Source organism: Culex quinquefasciatus, chromosome 2 (assembly GCF_015732765.1).
Source record: "Culex quinquefasciatus strain JHB chromosome 2, VPISU_Cqui_1.0_pri_paternal, whole genome shotgun sequence".
Taxonomy (NCBI): Eukaryota; Metazoa; Arthropoda; class Insecta; order Diptera; family Culicidae; genus Culex; species Culex quinquefasciatus.
Window position 1 is genome coordinate 159,282,498 of NC_051862.1, and position 22,165 is coordinate 159,304,662.

General features: G+C 34.1%; 1 protein-coding gene across 1 annotated transcript in view; it reads left to right on the plus strand.

The window, feature by feature from the left end:
• Nucleotides 1-22,165, plus strand: part of LOC6036051 — a 747,764-nt gene that overhangs the window by 509,675 nt on the left and 215,924 nt on the right. The window contains exons 4-5 of the mRNA XM_038257515.1: nucleotides 17,665-17,779; nucleotides 18,668-18,761. Coding sequence (XP_038113443.1) covers nucleotides 17,665-17,779; nucleotides 18,668-18,761 — 209 coding nt within the window. The remainder of the gene's footprint in view (nucleotides 1-17,664; nucleotides 17,780-18,667; nucleotides 18,762-22,165) is intronic.

Below are 22,165 nucleotides of genomic sequence, written 5' to 3' on the forward strand. Positions count from 1 at the left end.
TTTTGGATGCACAAAACATTTTTTACTGGGTAAAATATCATGGCGTTGCCATTTGTTGTTAATCAGCTTCGATAAACAACATGATAAAAATAAATTTTAGGAGAGTTTTAGGAGAGAACTATGGTGAATAAGGTCTTCTAAATACAGAACCAGTCTTTTTTAATATTTGTGTTTAACTCTTATTTGAAATTAATAAAATACTGTTATAATAGATTATATACAAAAAGTTAATAGTTTCGATGAAGAAGTACAATTTAAAAATCTATTACTTTGATTACTCAAAAATTACTTTAATTACCAATTAATTACTTTAAATTACTCTAATTACCATGAATTACTAAGTAATTAAAGAATTACCTAATTACCAGCTAAAAATCAAAGTAATTATTAATTACTTGCCAGTCTGAGGCCTTGCTGGAAACCCTTGCGTATCCTCTTAAGAATAAACTTTTAACAAGGTTTAGTTCATTGCGTCTGAAATAAAAAAAAAGTTTTTTTGAGCTGATAAACTTTGTAACACTGTGCAAAAGAAGTGATCGTTCTTAATATCCATCTATTGGGGGAAAATTGGATCGCCGAACCAAGTGAGGACGAACTCGACGGGCGATCGCTATCGAAGGTATCGCACAGCTTTCATCAACACAGAGATTGTGATGTGCGAATATATGGCGTCACACTGTCCAGTTAATAAAGGTTATTGTTACGAAAAGTTATTTTCACGACCTCTGTTTGCACATAACTGCACAGAACTAGGCAAACGAAACATATCGTATTATATGACATTTCGTCAATATGAGTGCCACGCGCTGCCACTTCACGCGTCGTCGAAGAATCAAATCAAAATCTTGAAAACTATGAGATTTGACCACATGTACGAGAAGTTGAAGGCAGTACTAGTAAAAGTAGAACGAAGATGGTGATGGACACTGGAAAATCACTTAGCAATTGAGTCGATCAAGCACCGAAGAAAACATTCATTGCAGGTTTTTGCGATATAATAAACCGTCAAGTCAAGTTAACATCAAATCAAAACCAGCCCTTTAAAAAATAAATATGTGATTTTTACGCCTGGTTGAGCACCGAATAATGTTATGAACAGCTAGAGCAAACAAATAAACGACTTCGGTATAGGCAAAGCAAAGATATTCACTAAATAAGAAGATGCTGGACTTCCCAACGTAGATATCAATCTCTTCGAATAATAAAAACAATATATTCAGTGAAGTCTGTACTAGAGAAGCAGTTTAAAGCTTAAGACCACAATTATGAGCTTGTTTTTTTGTTACTGTACTTTTTATGATTTCTAACCTTGTTGGTTGGTGTCCCGACTGTGGGTTTACTCAGAGTCATGATTGCCACATCATCCACAAAAAGGAGGAATGGAAAGTTAAAATCGTCGAAAAATGCTACGTGGTTTGTGAATTGAACCATTCGGCTGTGCGTAATTCAGTCGGTATTGTTTTTATTTTCACAATCACAAATTAGCACAAAAAGCATTCTTTATAAGCAAAATATTATCCTAGACACAACCGCTTTATTGAAAGCCTTTGTCTCAGTCAGGACACACATCTTTGTGCCCGAATAATAAGCTTATAGATGGTGCTTTAGGATTGCATACCCACCAGGGGCAATCTATTCATGCATAAGTTTTAAGATCTTTGAAATGTTATTTACCAAATGTGACAAGGATTGAAAGTGTCTTTACTTCAAAGCAAGTGATAACTGATTGAGATTAGGCAGATATAGTTGAAAAATTATGGTTTTCTAGTTCAACAATTCACTTCATAAGGATAGTGTAGTACTAACAAACTTTACAATGGAAACTTTACATGATGACAAAACAAAAAGTTGTTTTCAAACAGCGAAAAAAAGCTACGTCAGTGCTACTTAATTCCGCGACAAATCCGTCTACAACACGACACCGTGACCGGAGATTTCAACCCCCGGCAAAGACCTTTCACCCAGAACCCCCCCGCGCATCCTATTTTACCCTCGCGAAGGTCGGTTACATTGAAAAACATTCCTGCAACAAGGAAAAAAAACCCTCTCAAAGCGTCCGCTTTTTCGAGGGTCCAAATTTGCCACACGATGACAGGTAGCAAAATGCAAATTAGGCCGCCGCCGCCCCAAAAAGGGGGAAAAGCATTCCGGAGAGCACAACATTTGCCCGAAGGCGCGGCCGGAACTTTTCAGGGGTGAAACTTGTTGAACCTGGCCCCCCAAAACATCCGTGCCAGCAGCAGCAGCCGTGGCGGAATCATCAGTCAGTTTGAGAAAACAGATTTACTGTTTTTGGGAGGGTTGGGGTGAAAAGGGACAAACAAACACCCGTACCCGAGGAAGGATTTGAATAATTTGAGCTTGTATCAGCGGACGACGAGGAGAGGCGACTGAAGTCTTCATCAAGGTTCCCGTTCCGAGGAGTGATAGCAAATTCAATAGTTTTCTTTGCATATTTTGAGGCAAATCATGGGATAAGCACTTCCGGGCATTTCGGGGATATATTTTGCTTACTAACGGGGACGATATTGGCGTCTCTTAGTGAATCAGGTTTGATTGAATTTAAAGACAAATTTGTTTTGGATGCTCGATCTTGTCCTCATTTTCTATTCAAGTATCTATCTGAAGTTCATTGATTTGTTTGCTTAGTTTGAAATGAATTATATTTTCACCCATTTTCTGTTTGCTTTCGTCTGTCTTTTGGCTTATGTCTGTTATCTTTTGGCTTCTGAGCAATTCTCTACGGAATCGGTCTTTTTTCTTTAATTTTTAAATCCGGCTGAAACTTTTTTGGTGCCTTCGGTATGCCCAAGGAGGCCATTTTGCATCATTAGTTTGTCCATATAATTTTCCATACAAATTTGGCAGCTGTCCATACAAAAACGATATATGAAAATTCAAAAATGTGTATCCTTTGAAGGAATTTTTTGATCGATTTGGTGTCTTCGGCAAAGTTTTAGGCTGTAGGTATGGATACGGACTACACTGAAAAAAAAGATACACGGTAAATAAAATTGGTTATTTTTTATTTAACTTTTTGTCACTGAAATTTGATTTGCAAAAAACAATATTTTTATTTTTTTCTATTTTTTTACATGTTTTAGAGGACATTAATGCCAACTTTTCAGAAATGTCCAGGTTGTGCAAAAAAATCATTGACCAAGTTATGAATTTTTTATTCAATACTGATTTTTTTCAAAAAATCGAAATATTGGTCGCAAAAAATTTTCAACTTCATTTTTAGATGTAAAATCGAATTTGCAATCAAAAAGTACTTCAGTGAAATTTTAATAAAGTGCACCGTTTACAAGTTATAGCAATCTTCAGAAAACTTTTTTTGAAATCAGTCGTAGTTATTCATTTTTTTTTAATGAGTGCCCATATTTGCCAACTTTTGACAAAAAATATTTTTGAAAACCTAAGAAAGTTCTCTATATCTTGCGTTTTTTGAACTTTGTTGATACGACCCTTAGTTGCTAAGATATTGCCATGCAAATATTAAAAAAACAGGAAAATTGATGTTTTATAAGTCTCACCCAAACAACCCATCATTTTATAATGTCCATATCTCAGCAAATAATGGTCCGATTTACAATGTTAAAATATGAAACATTCGTGAAATTTTCCGATCTATTCAAAAACAATATTTTCAACAAATTTTGAATCAAGACTAACATTTCAAGAGGGTTAAACATTCAATATTACGTCTTTTTGAAATGTTAGTCTTGATTAAAAAAAATCAGTGTAGTCCTTATCCATACCTACAACTTTGTCCAAGACACCAAATCGATCGAAAAATTCCTTCAAAAGGTAAAGGGTTTTTGAATTTTCATGCATCAATTTTGTATGGACAGCTGCCAAATTTGTTTGGAAAATTATATGGATAAACTAACGATGCAAAATGGCTTCTTTGACATACCAAAGGCACCAAAAAAGTTTCAGCCAGATTAAAAAATACAAAAAAAATCAAATGACCGAAATCTGAGAGAATTGCTCAAATATAGAGAATATTCTCAGCTTTTCAAAAAAAAATATAATATCTATTTTTTTTATTTTTTTTTGTTAAAATTTTTAAAGTTTGTTTTTATTAAAATTTGACTCCTTTTACAAAGTATTTTACTGATTTAAGACGCCTGTTTATAGTTCGAAACATTTGTTTAGTATAAGACGTCGGTTTCTATTTTGAGACGTCTGTTACATTGGTTTGTTGTCCATTTCGAGTTGAAAACGTCTCTTTCTAGTTGAAATATTTGTTCCATTCTATGTTGGAACGTTCTTTTCTAGTTTGAGAAGTCTGTTTGAAACTCAGGTCGTCTTTTTGTAATTTAAGACGTCCGTTTTTATTGCCTTTTTTCCTGTTTAGATGCAACTTTCACTGTTGCTAGTTTCAGTATTACACAGAAAAAAAAATCATGGTAATATTACATCTGGGAAGGGGTACCTCTTTCATGTCAGAAAAAAGGTGTAATTTTACCTCTGGAAATGTGTAATTTTACCACTTTTCTGGTGTAATGTCACTTTTTCAGTCTAAATTGAGGTAAAATTACATCATAAAAGAGGTAATATTCAACCTTCCAAAATTACAGCTTCCAAATTTACATTATTTTTTTCTGTGTAGATAGTAAGAGATGTCTAGTTTTAAATTACTGTTTTTACTTTGTACTGCTCAAGTTTTTTTTAAGACTTTACTTCTCTTGTTTTATGTTTATGTTTTTGTTTTTATTTTAATCTGGGTGCTGAATAGTGGATCACAAAACGGCCTCAATTTTGAACTGCCAAAGAGCAATTCCAGCTCAAATCAGGAATTTTTCTGGTACTTTTGTACCCGACCCTCTCCGATTTCAATGAAACTTTGTAGACATGTTATCCTATGCCTATATAAGCCATTTTTGTGTATATGGAGACAATAGTACTCGAAAATAACATTTGAGGAGGGCGTAAGGTATTTAAATATTTTTGTATTTTGTAATTTAAAAATTACTGTATCTCGAAGCCGTTGCGTTGTATCAAAAAGTGGTCAAAGACAAACTTGTAGGAAATTGGACGGGCTTTCTGAAAAAAATACACTGAAACAAAAATACACGCCACATCTATGAGATTTTTTGATTTTTAAGTCTAAAACTTAAATTTAAAGATGATGTCACGATTTTTTTTCGTTCTAAATTTTTGAGGAAATAGCCTAAAATGTTACAAAAAACTGACGAAAAATGCAAGATGGTATGTCTCTCCTAAAAAAATACAAAAATCATTTACTAAAACTGTTTTTTTGAAAAGTGGTCTAAACGTGAACATTTTTAAAAACCAGTAGTGGGAATCGATTTTCCAGACAATTTTACATAAAAGTCTCCATATTGACCATTGTCCTATGTCCAATCCTTGGGAAGATACAGCAGTTTTAAAATTAAAAGTGTTGAAAAAACGGGTTTTTTTGTGGTTTTTGGCAATTTCTTTATGACAGACTTGGTTTTTCAGTCTCGTAAATATTTTTACTGGAAAGCTCGTCCAATTTCCCATAAGTTTGCCTTAGACAGCATTTCAATTGGATGTAAGGGCTTACAGATATAAGCTTAATTGCATTGCTAATAACTGAAAATAGAATATTTTTTTCAGTGTGGTAGAAATTAACATAGTTAATTTGCTTACGTAAATATAAAAACGATATAAATCAAAAAGCTGTCAAAGACAAACCTATTGGAAATTGGATGAGCTTTTCGGTAAAAATATTTACGAGACTAAAAAACCAAGTCTGTCATATAGAAATAGCCAAAAACCACAAAAAACCCCGTTTTTTCAACATTTTTATTTTTAAAACCGCTGTATCTTCCCAAGAATTGGACATAGGACAATGGTCAATATGGAGACTTTTATGTAAAATTGTCTGGAAAATCGATTCCCACTACTGGTTTTTAAAAATTTTCACGTTTAGACCACCTTTCAAAAAATCAGTTTTAGTAAATGATTTTTTTATTTTTTTAGGAGAGACATACCATCCTGCATTTTTCGTCAGTTTTTTGTAACATTTTAGGATATTTCCTCAAAAATTATGAACGAAAAAAATCGTAACATCACCTTTAAATTTAAGTTTTAGACTCAAAAATCAAAAAATCTCATAGATGTGGCGTGTATTTTTGTTTCAGTGTATTTTTTTTAGAAAGCCCGTCCAATTTCCTACAAGTTTGTCTTTGACCACTTTTTGATACGACGCAACGGCTTCGAGATACAGTAATTTTTAAATTACAAAATACAAAAATATTTAAATACCTTACGCCCTCCTCAAATGTTATTTTCGAGTACTATTGTCTCCATATACACAAAAATGGCTTATATAGCAAAGGATAACATGTCTACAAAGTTTCATTGAAATCGGAGAGGGTCGGGTACAAAAGTACCAGAAAAATTCCTGATTTGAGCTGGAATTGCTCCAAAGTGAAAACAATTTACTGTTCGCCAAAAGTAGAGAGTATTGTTATCGATCATTAAAAATTTTTCTTTTTTTGCAAGAATAAAACAAATTGTGGTTTTTGAGGACCTGGAGTTGAACTCAAGAAATTTTATAATTATGCATGGAAGTTGTTTATGCGATTGTATTCAACTAGAAGCTTGATTCCATTTGAAAACCTGCTTGTTTAGTGAAAATTTTCTCTGTTTGTTGGATCAACTTCGCTAGAATTAGTGATGTTTTTTCGCTAGACCAGGAAAAGCTGCAGGATTCCAAAATCAGCCAGGGAATTTACCAGCGACATCGTAGAATGACACTCTTACCGCAGTTTTTCGTGACCCGTATGAAAGAAAAACCTCTTCTAACCGATCGAAACTTGAAAACACACACAATTTTCCAGCAAAAATGTAAAAAACTAGACAAAATAAAACACGTACCACTGATTAAAAAACAGCTAATTTACCAGTAAGAAATAAGTCATGCTTGTGCTTGAACAGCCTCCTACTTTGTAGAGGTAAACAAAGTGGGATCATTCGAAAATCACGTTACGCATTCTCTCTATTCATCACCCAGATTTTAATATTTAATTTGCATTTATCTTGTTAAGTATGTATTTATTTTGGTAGTATTTGGCCTAATCTTCCACCTATCATTACATTTTGCTTATCATATTTTTTCATGTTTTTAACAGTCACTTTTTCAATATTTTGCTTGTTTTTCCACATTTTCTGCTTAAGAATGGCACCATTATCATTTAAGTAGTAAAAAAAATGCGTAAAGGAATAGTCTGGGACTGTACAGTACACAAATTACTGCATACTTCTTTTTACTTAAAATATAGGTAAAAAACAGCCAAAGTTAGTGATATTTAAAAAAAAACATTGCCTAAGTCATATAAAACAAGTCAAACTTCCAACACTACAATTTTCCAAAATTTTATGAGTTCTTCTTTCCAATGCTTTTTATTTGGATTAAAAAAAAGGTTTTTTTAAAGATTTTATAAATTGTCTAGTGGCGGGGTTGGGTTGTGGAGGATATAGATTGATAGTCTGGCTTTGATTAGATAAGACGTCTGATTATGCGTCTGGATAAAAAGGTGAATTTTACCCTTTTCGTACAATTTACAGTTGATTGAATATTTTACCACAAATCATAAATCCCCTTGCCCTTAATCCAACCAATGAATTTCCACCCCCTTGCTGGCAACCGTGCACTCAAAAAAATGAGTTCGCGTAAACGTGAACAGCATTCATGCCAACGGGAACCAGGAAGAAAACTGTTCACTTTCATGGTGCAATGCACTATACAACTTGAACAGTTTTCTTCCTGGTTCCCGGTGGCATGAACGCTGTTCACGTTTACGCGAACTCATTTTTTTGAGTGTGTCATTTCGTTCCGGTGTAGTAATTCACAGTTCCGCTCCAGTGACCACCGGGAGGATTATGTCGACTACTACATTTTACTACACATTACGAGCCCTTATCTGCTGACTGCCAGCCAAGCAAAAATCCGCTTCACTGCTTCACTTTACGAGTGTCCAGTCCCCGCACAGCCCAGAGAGGCATGCCTTTGCCCCATCCGTCCGTCCACGAGCGACCATAAGTGTGGAAAATAAACCGTACTCTCTAATATGGCCAATTCCGGACATCAATAAAAAGCGCTTTCCTATCAACAATTCGTTTTTATCGTTGTACAATGCCCGCCCTTTTGGTAACGACAGAAAAAAAATGAATGTTGTAATACGCTCTCTGCTCATCCCGTAGACCGACCATCGAAGGACAGGACATCCTTGTTCCGGCGGAAAGGGACGACCACGGCGCAGTCAGTCAATGCTTTTGATGGCTTGATGGTCAGCCGACCAAACAAGCAGAGGAGGAAAAAAAGGAACGGATTTTAAGCGTCTCTTTTCTGTCATAATTTTTTAGCGTCCGACCGGAAAGTGCTTCCGCCTTTTTTCCCGCAACCAATTCATAAAAACTTGTCCGCTGGCGATGGCAATGATGGGTCGTCCGGAATGTCCTTTGTGTTCCAATTTTGCACTAAACATATGAGGACAGTTGTCGATGGTCATCAATTCCGTGTCCCCGGAGGCGGTTTGAGGGGGACAAGTTGAACACAATGGGAGTAGAATTTGAAGGGTAAAATTTATAAACTTAATTTGTACTAAGAATTATTCAATTTCTGTAAGTGAACTAATGCGTATTTGCCCTTTCATCTCATATTGTTCCAGGAGTTCATTTTGATCAAAGTCGATTGACAATTTCTGACCACGCAATTGCGACCCAAGATATGAAATATTCTTCCAAGAACCGTTCCAAAAAAAGGGCAACATCTGTTTGTGCACTTCAGGCAAGATTCAAATTTATTTCCATCTAAAGACACACAAAGAACAAAAAAAAATCAATCCCAAACCGTCAAACAGTCCAAAAATCAATCCAACTCCCAATCACATCGTTTCGAGCGATGACTCATGAAGAATAACAAATATAACCAACTTTGACATAACCGAACCGAAATCATCTCTCAAAAGCTGCTGCCGGCCATGCCATGTCAGATGGGGGGTGGGTGGTTCGGTCCTCGAATGAACTTTCCTGTGTCCTGATACTGATGCTCTTTACTGGAAACGGTTATTATGGTCCTCCCACCGTTTGCGTTTTTCGTGGCGCTGAAATCGAAGAACTGTTGCAATTTTCTTAGGAGAAGAAATATTGAATCGTTTCTTGAACCACCTCCCCCGGCTGGCGACGGCTACCGGCGACGACTGTCATTTCGTTTTTCGTTTTGTGAGCGTTTTTTTTTTGTGTGTGTATAAATCTTGGCTCGGTTCGAATCTTCTTCGGTTGGCCAGAAGGTTAATCTGATGGTTCAAGGAAAATGGCAGTGGACAGCTGAGATTTCATGCTGAAGCAGTTCTCGGCAAGAAAAGCAGTGAAATTTCTTGAAAAAATCTTTGGTTTTCCTTCATCCAATCATCTCAACTGGCATTCTAAAATTTTTATATAAATTAAGTTTGGGTTTTCTAACTTGCTTAGAGCAACTTGGCTAATGTTCTGACAAATGTTTTTTTTTTCTTCAATATTTTTTAATTGCAGGGGAAATATACCCTTTCTCGGCCCATTTCTATTATCGGCTTATCAGAACTTTGATCGTGCATTACAGTATTTTCATTCAAATCTCATTGGCTAATTCAAAAGTCATTGGATTGCCTTTCTTAACATGTATAACATGACGGGTTTTCTTATATAAACTTCCATTTTTACGGTCGTGCGAACGTAAACCAAAATCGAGTGCATTTTTTGTGAACACTTCAACATCCATACACCCACAGATAAAAATTGACTCAGAATATGACACTGGGTTAGTATGTAACGTCATGCATCGAAATCTCGGACGCTTCGAAACCCGGACACCTCATCTTGTTTTACTAATTATTTGGATATAAGTTCGCATAATAATTGTCAAAACTGTGTTATTTGATGAATTTTAACATAAACTTTGATTTCAAATTTGTTTGGTCGCTGTAATCAATACCAACACAATACAATTAAAAAACATAAGTTTACCAAAAAAGTGAAACATTTCACCGAAATATACCATAGGCGTTCGAAGCACCGGGAAGGAAAAACAGAAAATTATGATTCTTATTTTCTTAAATTCTAGCAAAATTTTATGCAACATATCGAATGTTTTGATGTTAACAGCTTATTTGAGACCTAGAGAATGCCATTCACTATCAGCAATTCCATTTGAAAAGAGCCTAAACCGAAAAAAAAGTTCTCCGATCGGGCTCAAAATTCTTCTGGGGGTTCCTTGGTCAAATTAATTAGACCCGTATTTTTTTGTTTGGCCATTAGGGTGACCTACGCCGTGTTAGGGTGGTCTGAAAAATTGCCATTTTCGTCAAAAGTTGCGTCTTTCAATTACGAAAATTTTGATACCCAAACATCTATAGGTCATCGCTGAAATTTTAAAGTTATCGTAGTTTTAGTGAAAAAAGTTGATTTTTTGTTGATTTCGTAATTTTTCCGTTTTTGCGCGTGGCGCGTCGAAAAACTCAGTTTTTATTTTCAAAAAATCATATCTCTGAAACTTACGGTTCGACATCGCCAATTTTTTTATATGTTATGTGAAATTTTCCGATGTCGTACATCCTGATGACATTTATACATATCCAACTTATGACATGATTTTTTGCCAGCTATAACAAAAAATAAATGCTACTAAGTGTATCGGAAAATAAGACAAATCCCGGAATCGTGAATTGTGTTCATGAATTTAAAATAACAAATAATTTACGTTTACAGTATGAATCTGGAGATTTTATTTAATAGTTCAAGAAACAAAATTATAATTTTTTTTTTTTTTGCTTATTGGTTGTTTTTGATTATTCCTAACTCAAAGCGGTTTCAAAATCCCCCAAGAAGCAAAAAAAAATGGTTTATTCTACCTTTAGAAAAAAAAAACACTCCAGCAATGCATCATACATGAATAAACTTCTTCTTGATTTTTAAATACATGAACAATTTTTCACGACTGGATTTTGTTGTTGTATAGGTTTAGATTTAGCCATTCTTCAGTGAGGAAGGCAAAACAAATGTATTATGCATTGTTTTCAGAACATTACACTAAAATTTCGCAAATTATCTCGAGATTTTTTTTTTTGTTTTTTTTTTATATTTCGATGAAAACATTCCCTTTGTCAAAAAAAAAGCATGTTGCATCATTAGTTTTTACATAAAAGGGTTAAGATGGGATTTTCTGGTCGATTTGGAGTCTTCGGTAAAGTTATAAAATATGATTTTTTCTAACCTTTCAGAAAAATAGGCACTTGGAAAAAAACCCGTTTTTGAATTGCTAAGTCCAATTTGCAATCGAAAATTGATTTGCATATTTTATAAAAAAAAAGCACCATTTTCACGTTAAAATAATTTCAAGGTGAAGTTTTTCGAATTTTCCACTGTTTTTTTTTTGCAATTTGAAAATACTACATGAAAGAAAAGCATCCATGCAAAAAATATTGTTGAAATGCTGAGAACATTTTCTATATTTTTTCAGAATATGTTAATCGGACTTCTAGTTGCAGCGATAAAGCCACTGAAAATCAAAATTATGCTCAAAATGAGTATTTCGTAGTGTAATCCTTTTTCCTTTTTTTCATCCTGCCGCCTTTTCTATCTTTTTTTTTTTGTCTCATAAATGTTTCATGCTGAAAAAAACCTTGCAATTTTTATTGGCATTTTTTTATTGAAATAAATTTGAAACTAATTGCCAACATTTGAAAATTTTAAAAATAAATGTTTTAAGCATATCAAAAGATTACTTTTGATTCAAATATTTCTTATTTAAATTTATAGAAAAGAGCAAAAAAATTCAAAACATTATTTTTTTATATCGAATATCAAAACATTATTAGTTTTCCAGGTATCGGGAGTTGAAAAATGGGAGCTAATAAGATGATACAGAGAATCATTATTTTTTCCCTAAATTTATACTTGAACCCTTTCAGTCCTGATGGGCCGAAAATCAAAATTTCAAAAACTAGCCTATAATTTTCGTATGGCCATAAGAATAATTTTCCCATCACTAATATTTTTTTAATTTAGACCTGAAAGGGTTAAGAGGCTGAATCTCAACATTCTGTAATTAACAGTCTGATAATAGGACAGAAAATAAAAAAAAGGAGGAAATTTGCTCTGCTTTTGGTAAATATTTATTTTGCAAGAGTACTTTTCCTTCACGAAGTTTTTTTTTCGATTTAAAAAAAAACTAACAGATTTCGAAAAATTTCACCCTAAAATGCCTACAATTTGAAAACGTCATATCGAAAATTGTGTAGAGTAAATTTTAAAAGCATTGTTGACTTTGCATCTGAAAATACTATTAGAAATTTCGTTTGACAAGGCGGCATCCATAAAGTACGTCACGCTCTAGGGGGGGAGGAGGAGTGGTCGCAAGCGTGACAAAGTGTGACAAGGGGGAGAGGGGGGGTCCGTGAGACCGTGACGTCACGCTAGACTATTTCCTGAATACTGAAAATTCAGTCAAAGAATATATCTAAAAGAAGTTTTTGTTTTTTTTTTTTTGATAAAAAAATCAAACACGACACAAGGCTATCAAAAACAGAGTTTTCGATGATAGATTTAATATGCTTAAATCATTAGATTTTCAAAAAAAACTTTTGATGGTGATTTCCATCACTACAACATTCAACAAAATAAAAATCTAAACACAACCTGTAAAATTAAAAACTCTCGATTGAACTCCTGATTTATAAATAATCTTATTTATAACATGCAATAATTTTTCAAAAAATCAATATGGAGGGGGGTGGGGGGGAGTCAACAGAATGTGGCGTACTTTTCGAAGGGGGATTGGATCGAGCGTGACATAGTGTGACATAGGGGGAGGGGGGTTAATTTTGGCCGATTTTAGCGTGACATACTTTATGGATGACGCCCAATATGTGTTTAAATTTTTCTGAAGCTCAACTTTTTTTTCAAATTCATACCTCTGCTATCCGATTTTGCACCACCCTAAACCCTGGCGCTAAAGATGCCTAGTCCCCTTAATCATTGTGAAATCAACTTTCAGTGATTAAAAGTTTGATAAAGAATTGTCGATTATTCGATGATTTCTAAGGAAATATGGATAATCGAATCATGGACAAAAATAATTTCCGATTTATTTTAAATTTTTACTTGTAACTTTAGGCTGGCACAAATATTTAAAAAAGTTTTTGTCAAGTTTTGAATTTTTTTAAATTTTTAATGTACAGTACCGCAAAAACTTTTACTACGCTAAAATTTTTGTTTTCGTCCAATTGTTTTTTAAACTAATGATTGCAAAACAACTAAACCAGTGTAAAAAGCATTTTAAAACACTTTTTTCATTCAAATGATAATAAAAATAAAATCATAAAAAATGTTTTCAGAAATTTTGTTGCAAGCCCGTTATCATACTCAGAATGTGCAAATAAATTAAAAAAAAAACTGCAATGAAATCTTTATTTCATCTTATAAGGCCAGTGGAAATATTTTTTAAAGTTAATGTCTCATGTTTCTAGCCAAGGTCAACAAAGGCTTGACAACGTTTTAATAAAAAAAAGTTTGTTTTTGTACGTTGAAATTTAACAAATAAAAAACAAATATTATATAACTGGTTCAACCATGGTAACAATTATAATCATCGCATGCCGATACATTTTTAATTGTTTTCAGTTGATTGCACGTCTATTTTCATTGAAACTTTGAAGTTTTCTGAAATAAAATAGTAGTTTATGTAACAAGTTGCATATAGAACATTATTTCAGCACCAGTTGTACATTTATCCAATGATAAATACGACAAGTTCTTAAAAAAAACAAGAGCATTCAACTTGTATTGTAATTCCGAAAAACACCCTTAGAATGGAATGTTAAGTCAAATGTTTTTCAAATGTCCATGTGTTAAGTTAATTCATCGTTGAAATCTAAAAAAATATTGAATAAAGTTCTTTCGAAAGATGTTCTAAAAAGTTCAACTTTTCAGTACCGATTTCAGTGTTATTTTGGGAAGAGTTTTCGTTTTTTGGCCGTTTCATAGTTCAAGAATGACAGGAAAAAGAATAAGTTTTTAATCGGCATTACAAAAATGTTTTGTATTGAACAGTTGTTTAAGGGAACGTCATAAAATTTGAAATATTTTCCTTACATAATTTGGTAAAAAGCGCTTTTAAAAATATCGCAAATTCAAAAAAAAATTCTAAATTGACTCTGTGAATTTTGTTGTAAATATTTTTTATTTCTTTAAAAAAAAATATCATATTTTCAAACTTAACTTTTTTGGAATGCTTTTTTCTGTATTTTTTTATTTCCTGTATCATTTGAACAAAGAATTCTTGCCAGCAGCAATCCGTCCAAGCTTTTGCGCAGAGATTTATTCGGATAAGTACCGAGTTGCATTGATGGATACGACACTGGTCGAGGATATTTCATCTGGCCAGCAGCGTAGCTGGGAAGGCCAACGGCAAACTCTCGTCTCCTCCGGCAACTATTTATTCGCCATGTTTGGTCCGTAGCCGTGTAATCGGTCCCCGAATCGACACAGCCAAGTACACCTTCTTGTTCTTCGTTACATTTTGCTCCTTTTGATGCTCCCTCCATAAACGACCAGATTGGCAAACGATTTGCACGAACTTTTGGGGCAGCAGGAGGAAAGTTTGCTGGGGCACTCGATTTGAGCTTTCGTTTCTTTTTTATGTTTGTTGGTACCATTTTTCTTTGGCAAGCTTTTTGGCTCTGGTGAAAGAAATTGGCTAAGTGATTGATTGAGAGGAAAGTTGTTTGAACGAGTTTTATTTGGGTGAAATAGTTGCAAAATGTTGCAGCAGCACGGTAAATGTCACCTGGAGCAGTTGAGCAGTGGATTCTTAAGGAAAGGGGAAATTAATGGCTGTTTGGTTGAACTCTGTTTGAGTTGCATTCAGTGCACTCGATACAAATGTGTTTACAGTGAGCTTTATGAAAGTTTTTGGTCAATATCGTGCAGTTGAAGAATATTGTTTGGCTTTGAAATATTATGAAAGTTCGCGACGATTGGTCGATTTTAAAGGGCATCTACTTGTTTGGGAAATAAAATCGTGAGTAGCACAAATTGTGCTGTAATTTCTTAATTTCTCAATGAAATAAGTTCCAAAATAAAATTACTCATTACATAACCTCTGCAGTCTCTAATTAACAAGCTCCATAATCGTAATCCCTGACTGCTCTCCAAAAACCAAACAACGAGACGCACAATTTGATAGCTAATTGCTTACCTCATTGCGCTCCTGCTCAAGCAAAACTAGCCACTGAAACAACGCCCCCACCCACCCACAAAAGTTGCTGCTAAAATCGACCAAACCAAACCTCCCCCAAAAATGAGCGGTGGCGCTAAGAACTTTGGTCACCAGTTTTCACGAAAGTACAAAAGTCAAGGTGTGTCAGAGAAGCCACCGACCGCAGTTGTAATCGCTTTTCTTAACAAAACCGAGAATAAACTTAAACTGCGCGACGTAACCACCTGGGGGGAGGGGTTTGTGTGGAGGAAGCCATTAAAGGTAAACTGACTCCCACGTGGATGATGATGCTACCTCGGGACAACCACCCTCGGGGGGGGGGGGGGGGGTTTGGTGCGCAGTTTTTGAACAAACGCAACTCCACTTTATTCGGTGGAAAATTCGCAATGAGCTTGAACTCTGTGAAAGTTCTTGGGGTGAGGTCACTAGGATAAAATGATACTTTAAAAAAATAAAACTTCTTGAAAATTTAGGTATTCAAATTTGGAAATAATTTGTCTACAATTTTACCCCAATGACCCCCATTTTTTCACAAAGATCTTCAAAAGAAAATGCCAACCGAAAACGAGAGTGACTTTCCGCCCCGGAACGACAGCGGAGGGAAGGAGAACCCAGGGACATCGTCATCATTACACAAACACAACGCCATCACCCCCACCCCGCAAAACCCACCTTTGCGTGCAGTTGTTATCGTCATTAACGTAATCCGCCTTGTAGGAGGTTATTGTGTACATTTGCATAATTAAAACATAACAAAAGTCGACGGCCGTGAAGAAGAAGTGAAACCGCCTTCCGTGTTCTGTTCTAGGTCGAGCTGCGAGTGCGTCACTTTCTTCGAGTTGGTTGGTTTCGATTGTGTTTTATTGTTTGAAGTTTTTAACCTTTAATTAATTACTTAAGTTTTCCATTTCGCTTTTTTTGTGATTTATTTTTGTATTGTTGTATTTTTGTATTTTTGTATTTTTGTATTTTTGTATTTTTGTATTTTTGTATTTTTGTATTTTTGTATTTTTGTATTTTTGTATTTTTGTATTTTTGTATTTTTGTATTTTTGTATTTTTGTATTTTTGTATTTTTGTATTTTGTATTTTTGTATTTTTGTATTTTTGTATTTTTGTATTTTTGTATTTTTGTATTTTTGTATTTTTGTATTTTTGTATTTTTGTATTTTTGTATTTTTGTATTTTTGTATTTTTGTATTTTTGTATTTTTGTATTTTTGTATTTTTGTATTTTGTATTTTTGTATTTTTGTATTTTTGTATTTTTGTATTTTTGTATTTTGTATTTTGTATTTTTGTATTTTTGTATTTTTGTATTTTGTATTTTTGTATTTTTGTATTTTTGTATTTTTGTATTTTGTATTTTTGTATTTTGTATTTTTGTATTTTTGTATTTTTGTATTTTTGTATTTTTGTATTTTTGTATTTTTGTATTTTTGTATTTTTGTATTTTTGTATTTTTGTATTTTTGTATTTTTGTATTTTTGTATTTTTGTATTTTTGTATTTTTATATTTTTGTATTTTTGTATTTTTGTATTTTTGTATTTTTGTATTTTTGTTCTGTTTGTTCTGTTTGTTCTGTTTGTTCTGTTTGTTCTGTTTGTTCTGTTTGTTCTGTTTGTTCTGTTTGTTCTGTTTGTTCTGTTTGTTCTGTTTGTTCTGTTTGTTCTGTTTGTTCTGTATGTTCTGTATGTTCTGTTTGTTCTGTTTGTTCTGTTTGTTCTGTTTGTTCTGTTTGTTCTGTTTGTTCTGTTTGTTCTGTTTGTTCTGTTTGTTCTGTTTGTTATGTTTGTTCTGTTTGTTCTGTTTGTTCTGTTTGTTCTGTTCGTTCTGTTTGTTCTGCTTGTTCTGTTTGTTCTGTTTGTTCTGTTTGTTCTGTTTGTTCTGTTTGTTCTGTTTGTTCTGTTTGTTCTGTTTGTTCTGTTTGTTCTGTTTGTTCTGTTTGTTCTGTTTGTTCTGTTTGTTCTGTTTGTTCTGTTTGTTCTGTTTGTTCTGTTTGTTCTGTTTGTTCTTTTTGTTCTGTTTGTTCTACTTGTTCTCTTTGTTCTTTGTTCTGGATATATTTTTTTAATGTTTTCGTGTTCTTATTTAATTCAAGATCAATATCAAGATAAATTAGCCTTTATATTGAATTTCAACCTTAAGCAAGCTCTTCCATAATTTTTGAAGGTGAAAAAGAATCTCACCATTTACAAAACCTAACCACCAAAATCCCGGTAATCTCGCTCCGCGATTCAGAAGTCAAACAATATTATTCCACGGAAATCCAACCCGCAAAAACTGGTCCAACTCATTAAACATACTGCAAAAGCAGACCTCAGCCAACAACAACTCCGCCAAACATAAATTACCCCCAGAAATAACTAACGTCGTGTACTTTCTCTTTCTCTCTCCCGAAACTCATTCACAGCTTCGACGTCCGGGGGAAACCTCTGCAGCAGGCCCGCCACTGGTCCGCGCCGGAGAGTTTCGGACCACGGGCCCACTTCAACACCGACGCGGATCCGGCCACGCTGGACATCCAGGTAGGATTGCCCCTCGTTGCTCAACTAGGGTGGTTCATGTTTTTTGTTTTTATTTCAAAACGTTGTGAAATCTTTTGTTGTTTCCTTCACAACTGAAATTTTGAGTTAAATTTTAATTTTCATGAACCACCCTAACCGTGTCCTTTTGCAACATTCCACCATTGTCTCGGTTCATTGTTATCCATGTTTTTTGTTTTTGTTTTTCCGTGTGCATGAAGGAACAGCACACACACACACACACACGTCAACACGGGAGCTGTTTTTGTTTCCCGGAAAGGTCCACTCCGTGTTGACACACAATTTATCCTCCCAAATCCCAAACTTCCACCTCGAACTCAAATGTGCTGACAGCCCTCTCGTTCAACTCTTGGGAGATTGCTGTTTTTTTTGCCCCGGAAAGGGGCACTGGAAATTTAAATTTGATTTTTGTTTTTGTGTGTACGTCAATTCAGTTTCAATTTCCGGTTCCTGTTTCAGTTTCAGTTCAGTTTCAGTTCAGTTTCAGTTCAGTTTCAGTTCAGTTTCAGTTCAGTTTCAGTTCAGTTTCAGTTCAGTTTCAGTTCAGTTTCAGTTCAGTTTCAGTTCAGTTTCAGTTCAGTTTCAGTTCAGTTTCAGTTCAGTTTCAGTTCAGTTTCAGTTCAGTTTCAGTTCAGTTTCAGTTCAGTTTCAGTTCAGTTTCAGTTCAGTTTCAGTTCAGTTTCAGTTCAGTTTCAGTTCAGTTTCTCCTTTCCAGTTTTTCATGACGATTTTTCCTCACCATATTTTTTTGTAGACTCCAACCTTTAGACTCTCCTTTTCCAGCAATTTTTTTCTGATCTTCTCCGTTCGTTTCGTTTCGTTTCATGACACTGCCGTTTGCCGGGGACCTTTTCGCAAATATTTGCTTAGGATGTTCGACGACATGACGAGGGTGTCTACCGCTGTCGCGTTGACTTTCGGACCAGTCAAACGCAGAGCTTTCGTTACAATCTCAGCATCATCAGTAAGTATAGAGCACAGCAGTTTTTTCTTCTTCTTCTTCTTGATTTTTAACTTCAGCAAAAAATGCCTAAAAGACTGCAAAGTGGGCCCCAAACAGGAAGGTCATTGTTGCCACTCAAGTGGAACTTTTTTTGGAGTTTTCCTTTGTCGGATTGGATGGGCAAATCAAAAAGGGAGCAAATTAAGACAAATTTTTCTTGCTGCTCATTGGGGAAAGCGTTTTCCGTGAAGGTTTTAATGGATTGAGTAATTTGATTATGAGCGTCAAAATGGCAAAATTTTGGTTCCGTTGCTAATTTGAAGGTGTCCTTTTAGTAGAATTGATACCTGTAATGGTATGATTTCCAAGCCATGAACAAATTTAATTATCAAAAGGTCTGTTGAAAAGGCAATTTTTTCTGGTATTTTTTCTTTTTATATTTACTCAAAAGCTACTTGAAAATTTCAACAGCAAAAAAAAGCAAAAGAAAATGCCATGCCCCAAAAAAAGGAGACCAAGAAAAATGTCGAATATTAATTTTGGCATCATTCCCAAGCAACACTTACTCTGCCACAGCAAACCAAGTCAAGTCACGGACCATCAAACGAGACAACCTCAGCGGAAAAGCCCCCCCTCATTGTCTCGGGGGGAAAGCTTTTTCTTTGTTTCCAACGCCTAACCTCTCCGTGATGTTTAAACATTTAATTTGAGTAATGTGAAGATTTTTCGTCGTCGATTTTCCGCGCCACCGAGCACTCTGCATCAATATTAATTTTTGTCCCGCGGAGATAATTGACAAAATCCACACTCTGGAAAGATGGCTGAAGAGAGGGCGAATTCCTAAACCTTGCTGAAGTTGATTGGCGTGATTGAAGAGGTGGAAATTTGGTCAGACTTTTAACAGTAAGGAGGAGGAGGTTTAAGAAGGGGGCAGGCATTTTGTGGAAGAAAATGAAAATTCCTTGGCGGACGGCTGGAATGCCTGCATGGGCGAATGGAAACAATGTTGATTGAAAGTGAAAACATGTTCAGCGTGAATCTTGGTCACAGCGTTTATTTCGATTTTTTTTAACGTTGAACAATGTTTTTGAGGGCATTGTTTACTGATTTTTTGTCTAAATAAAACATTGTATTTTGGCAGTCATCTATTAATAGATGATTTAAAGATTTGTAACAATCTATTTTAATTTAAGCATTTTTTTTTAATTCAGTGTTCATTCAAGTGTAATAAAATTGTAACTCAGATTGTTTCATTGCATTACGGAGAACTTATCGATAACAAACCCGAGCAGGGGTAAATAACATAATAAATGTTGGTCAAATTACAGGGACCAAAATGTGCTCTTGGTTGCCCAGTAATAGATGGTAAAATACCATGAAATCATACCAAAGTCTTGTATGTGGAAGGGCACAACAATACCAAACCATGTTATTCCAAGGGTAAAATAATACCTCAAAATAAAACCATTTCAATACCAAGTTGAGGTCTTCTGAGTTTTTGAACATTGCTTGTATACCAAAACTTGGTATTGCCATGGTTTTAATTTTAGGTATTCCCGCGCCCTTGGAAAATCATTTTTTGGTAATCCTGTGGTCTTCTACATACATGATTTTGGTATGATTTCATGGTATTTTATCATCTATTACTGGGCAACCAAGAGCACATTTTGGTCGCTGATATTTGCACAAGTAGGTAATACCAAAATTTGGTATTTTCATACCATTTTTAGTGCAGCAGTTGCAGTTAGTGAAAAAACGGAAATGATCCATATGCAACAGCCAAATCTACTCACCTGATGATTCCATGTTGTTCTTAGTGATATTCTTCACCACATCGAATGCATTTGTCATTGATGATCAGCCTGTGCTTGAAGTTCTTGAAGATTCTGAAAAATAATAAGATTGAAAAATAAATGTTATTAAAATGAAACTGGATTGAAATTCACCAAAATTCGAAAATCTGTCGATTAACTCGATTTTCAAAGTATTTGGTTATCACGACTTACAAAAACTTCAACGTTTTTAAAAAAAATCTTAGTGGGTATATCAAAAAAATAATTGAAAAACAGCTATAACATTTTTGTGTTTCAAGTCATTTTAGCGCAAAATTAATTAACTCGTAAAAATTTATGAAAATTTTCCCATAGTTTCAGAGGAATTTGATGAAACACTTCAATACCAAAATAATACCAAAATGTGCCATTCTGACTTAGAAAATTTTCCACAATTTCAAGTCATTTCTTTAGGGGGTATATCAAAAATGTTTAAAATCAAGTTTGAAATTTCCGGTTTTCAGTGAAGGCATTCGTTTTGAGACATCATTTTAGCGCAAAATTAATTATTTTGTCAAAATTGGTCAAAATTTTACCAAAGTTTCAGAGAAATTTGATATAACACTTCAATAACAAACGAATACCAAAATGTGGTGTTCGACCATTGACAAATTCTGCAATTTTGCAATATCAAAACAATACCTTGAATTGGTATGATACCATGATTATGCTCTAGCATAATCCTTAAGACAAATTTTAAAGGGTCCAGGAATACCAGCATCCAGCATTATTATTTCCATTTTTTAGAGCAAAAACAATCACAGGTATGATAGCAATAATAAGCAATAATTATCAATAAAACTATTTCAAGAAAAATATAAAATTCTGATTGGCCTAAGTAAAAGTTTTATTATTCAGGCCAATGAAATATTCAGGCATAGAGTCAAAAATTGTAAAAAAATGAAAAAAAAAACACTTTCAAGCAGTTATTTTTATCCCTATAAAGTTTAAAATCATTACCAACTCTGTGTTTTTTATGTAATGTTAATAGAGGGTGACGATTCTCGAGATTTTCAATTTCCCGGGAATCGAGAGTTGAATTTGGAAATTTCCCGGGAATCTCGGGACCCGGGAGTGTTTTAAACTATGTCAATAGTGCCAATAATGTATAAAGAAAAATTATTTATAAATATGTTTCTTTTCAATGAATTCAGTTACGATTTATTTATACTTATTAAATGAAACGTTAATTAGTAGCCTCATTGTTTTTTGGGAACTATGATCTAAACAGTAAAAAAAATCATGGTAATTTAACGTCTGGAAAGGGGTACATCTTTTATGCAGAAACAACTGTGTAATTTTACTTCTGGAAATGTGTAATTTTAAAACTTTTCTGGTGTAATGTCACTTTTCAGTCTTAATTGAGGTAAAATTACATCATAAAAGAGGTAATATTCAATCATCAAAAATCACAGCTTCCAAATTTACACATTTTTCAATTGTGTACCTATTGATTTTTTTTAAATTTGCAAATACAGCTTGTTGTATGAACTTGTTATTAGATTTTTGTGAAGTAAAAAAATAGGTAATATATAATTTCCCAGTATCAGGATTTTTGCAATTTGATAAATATCGACTCATAACATCAATTTA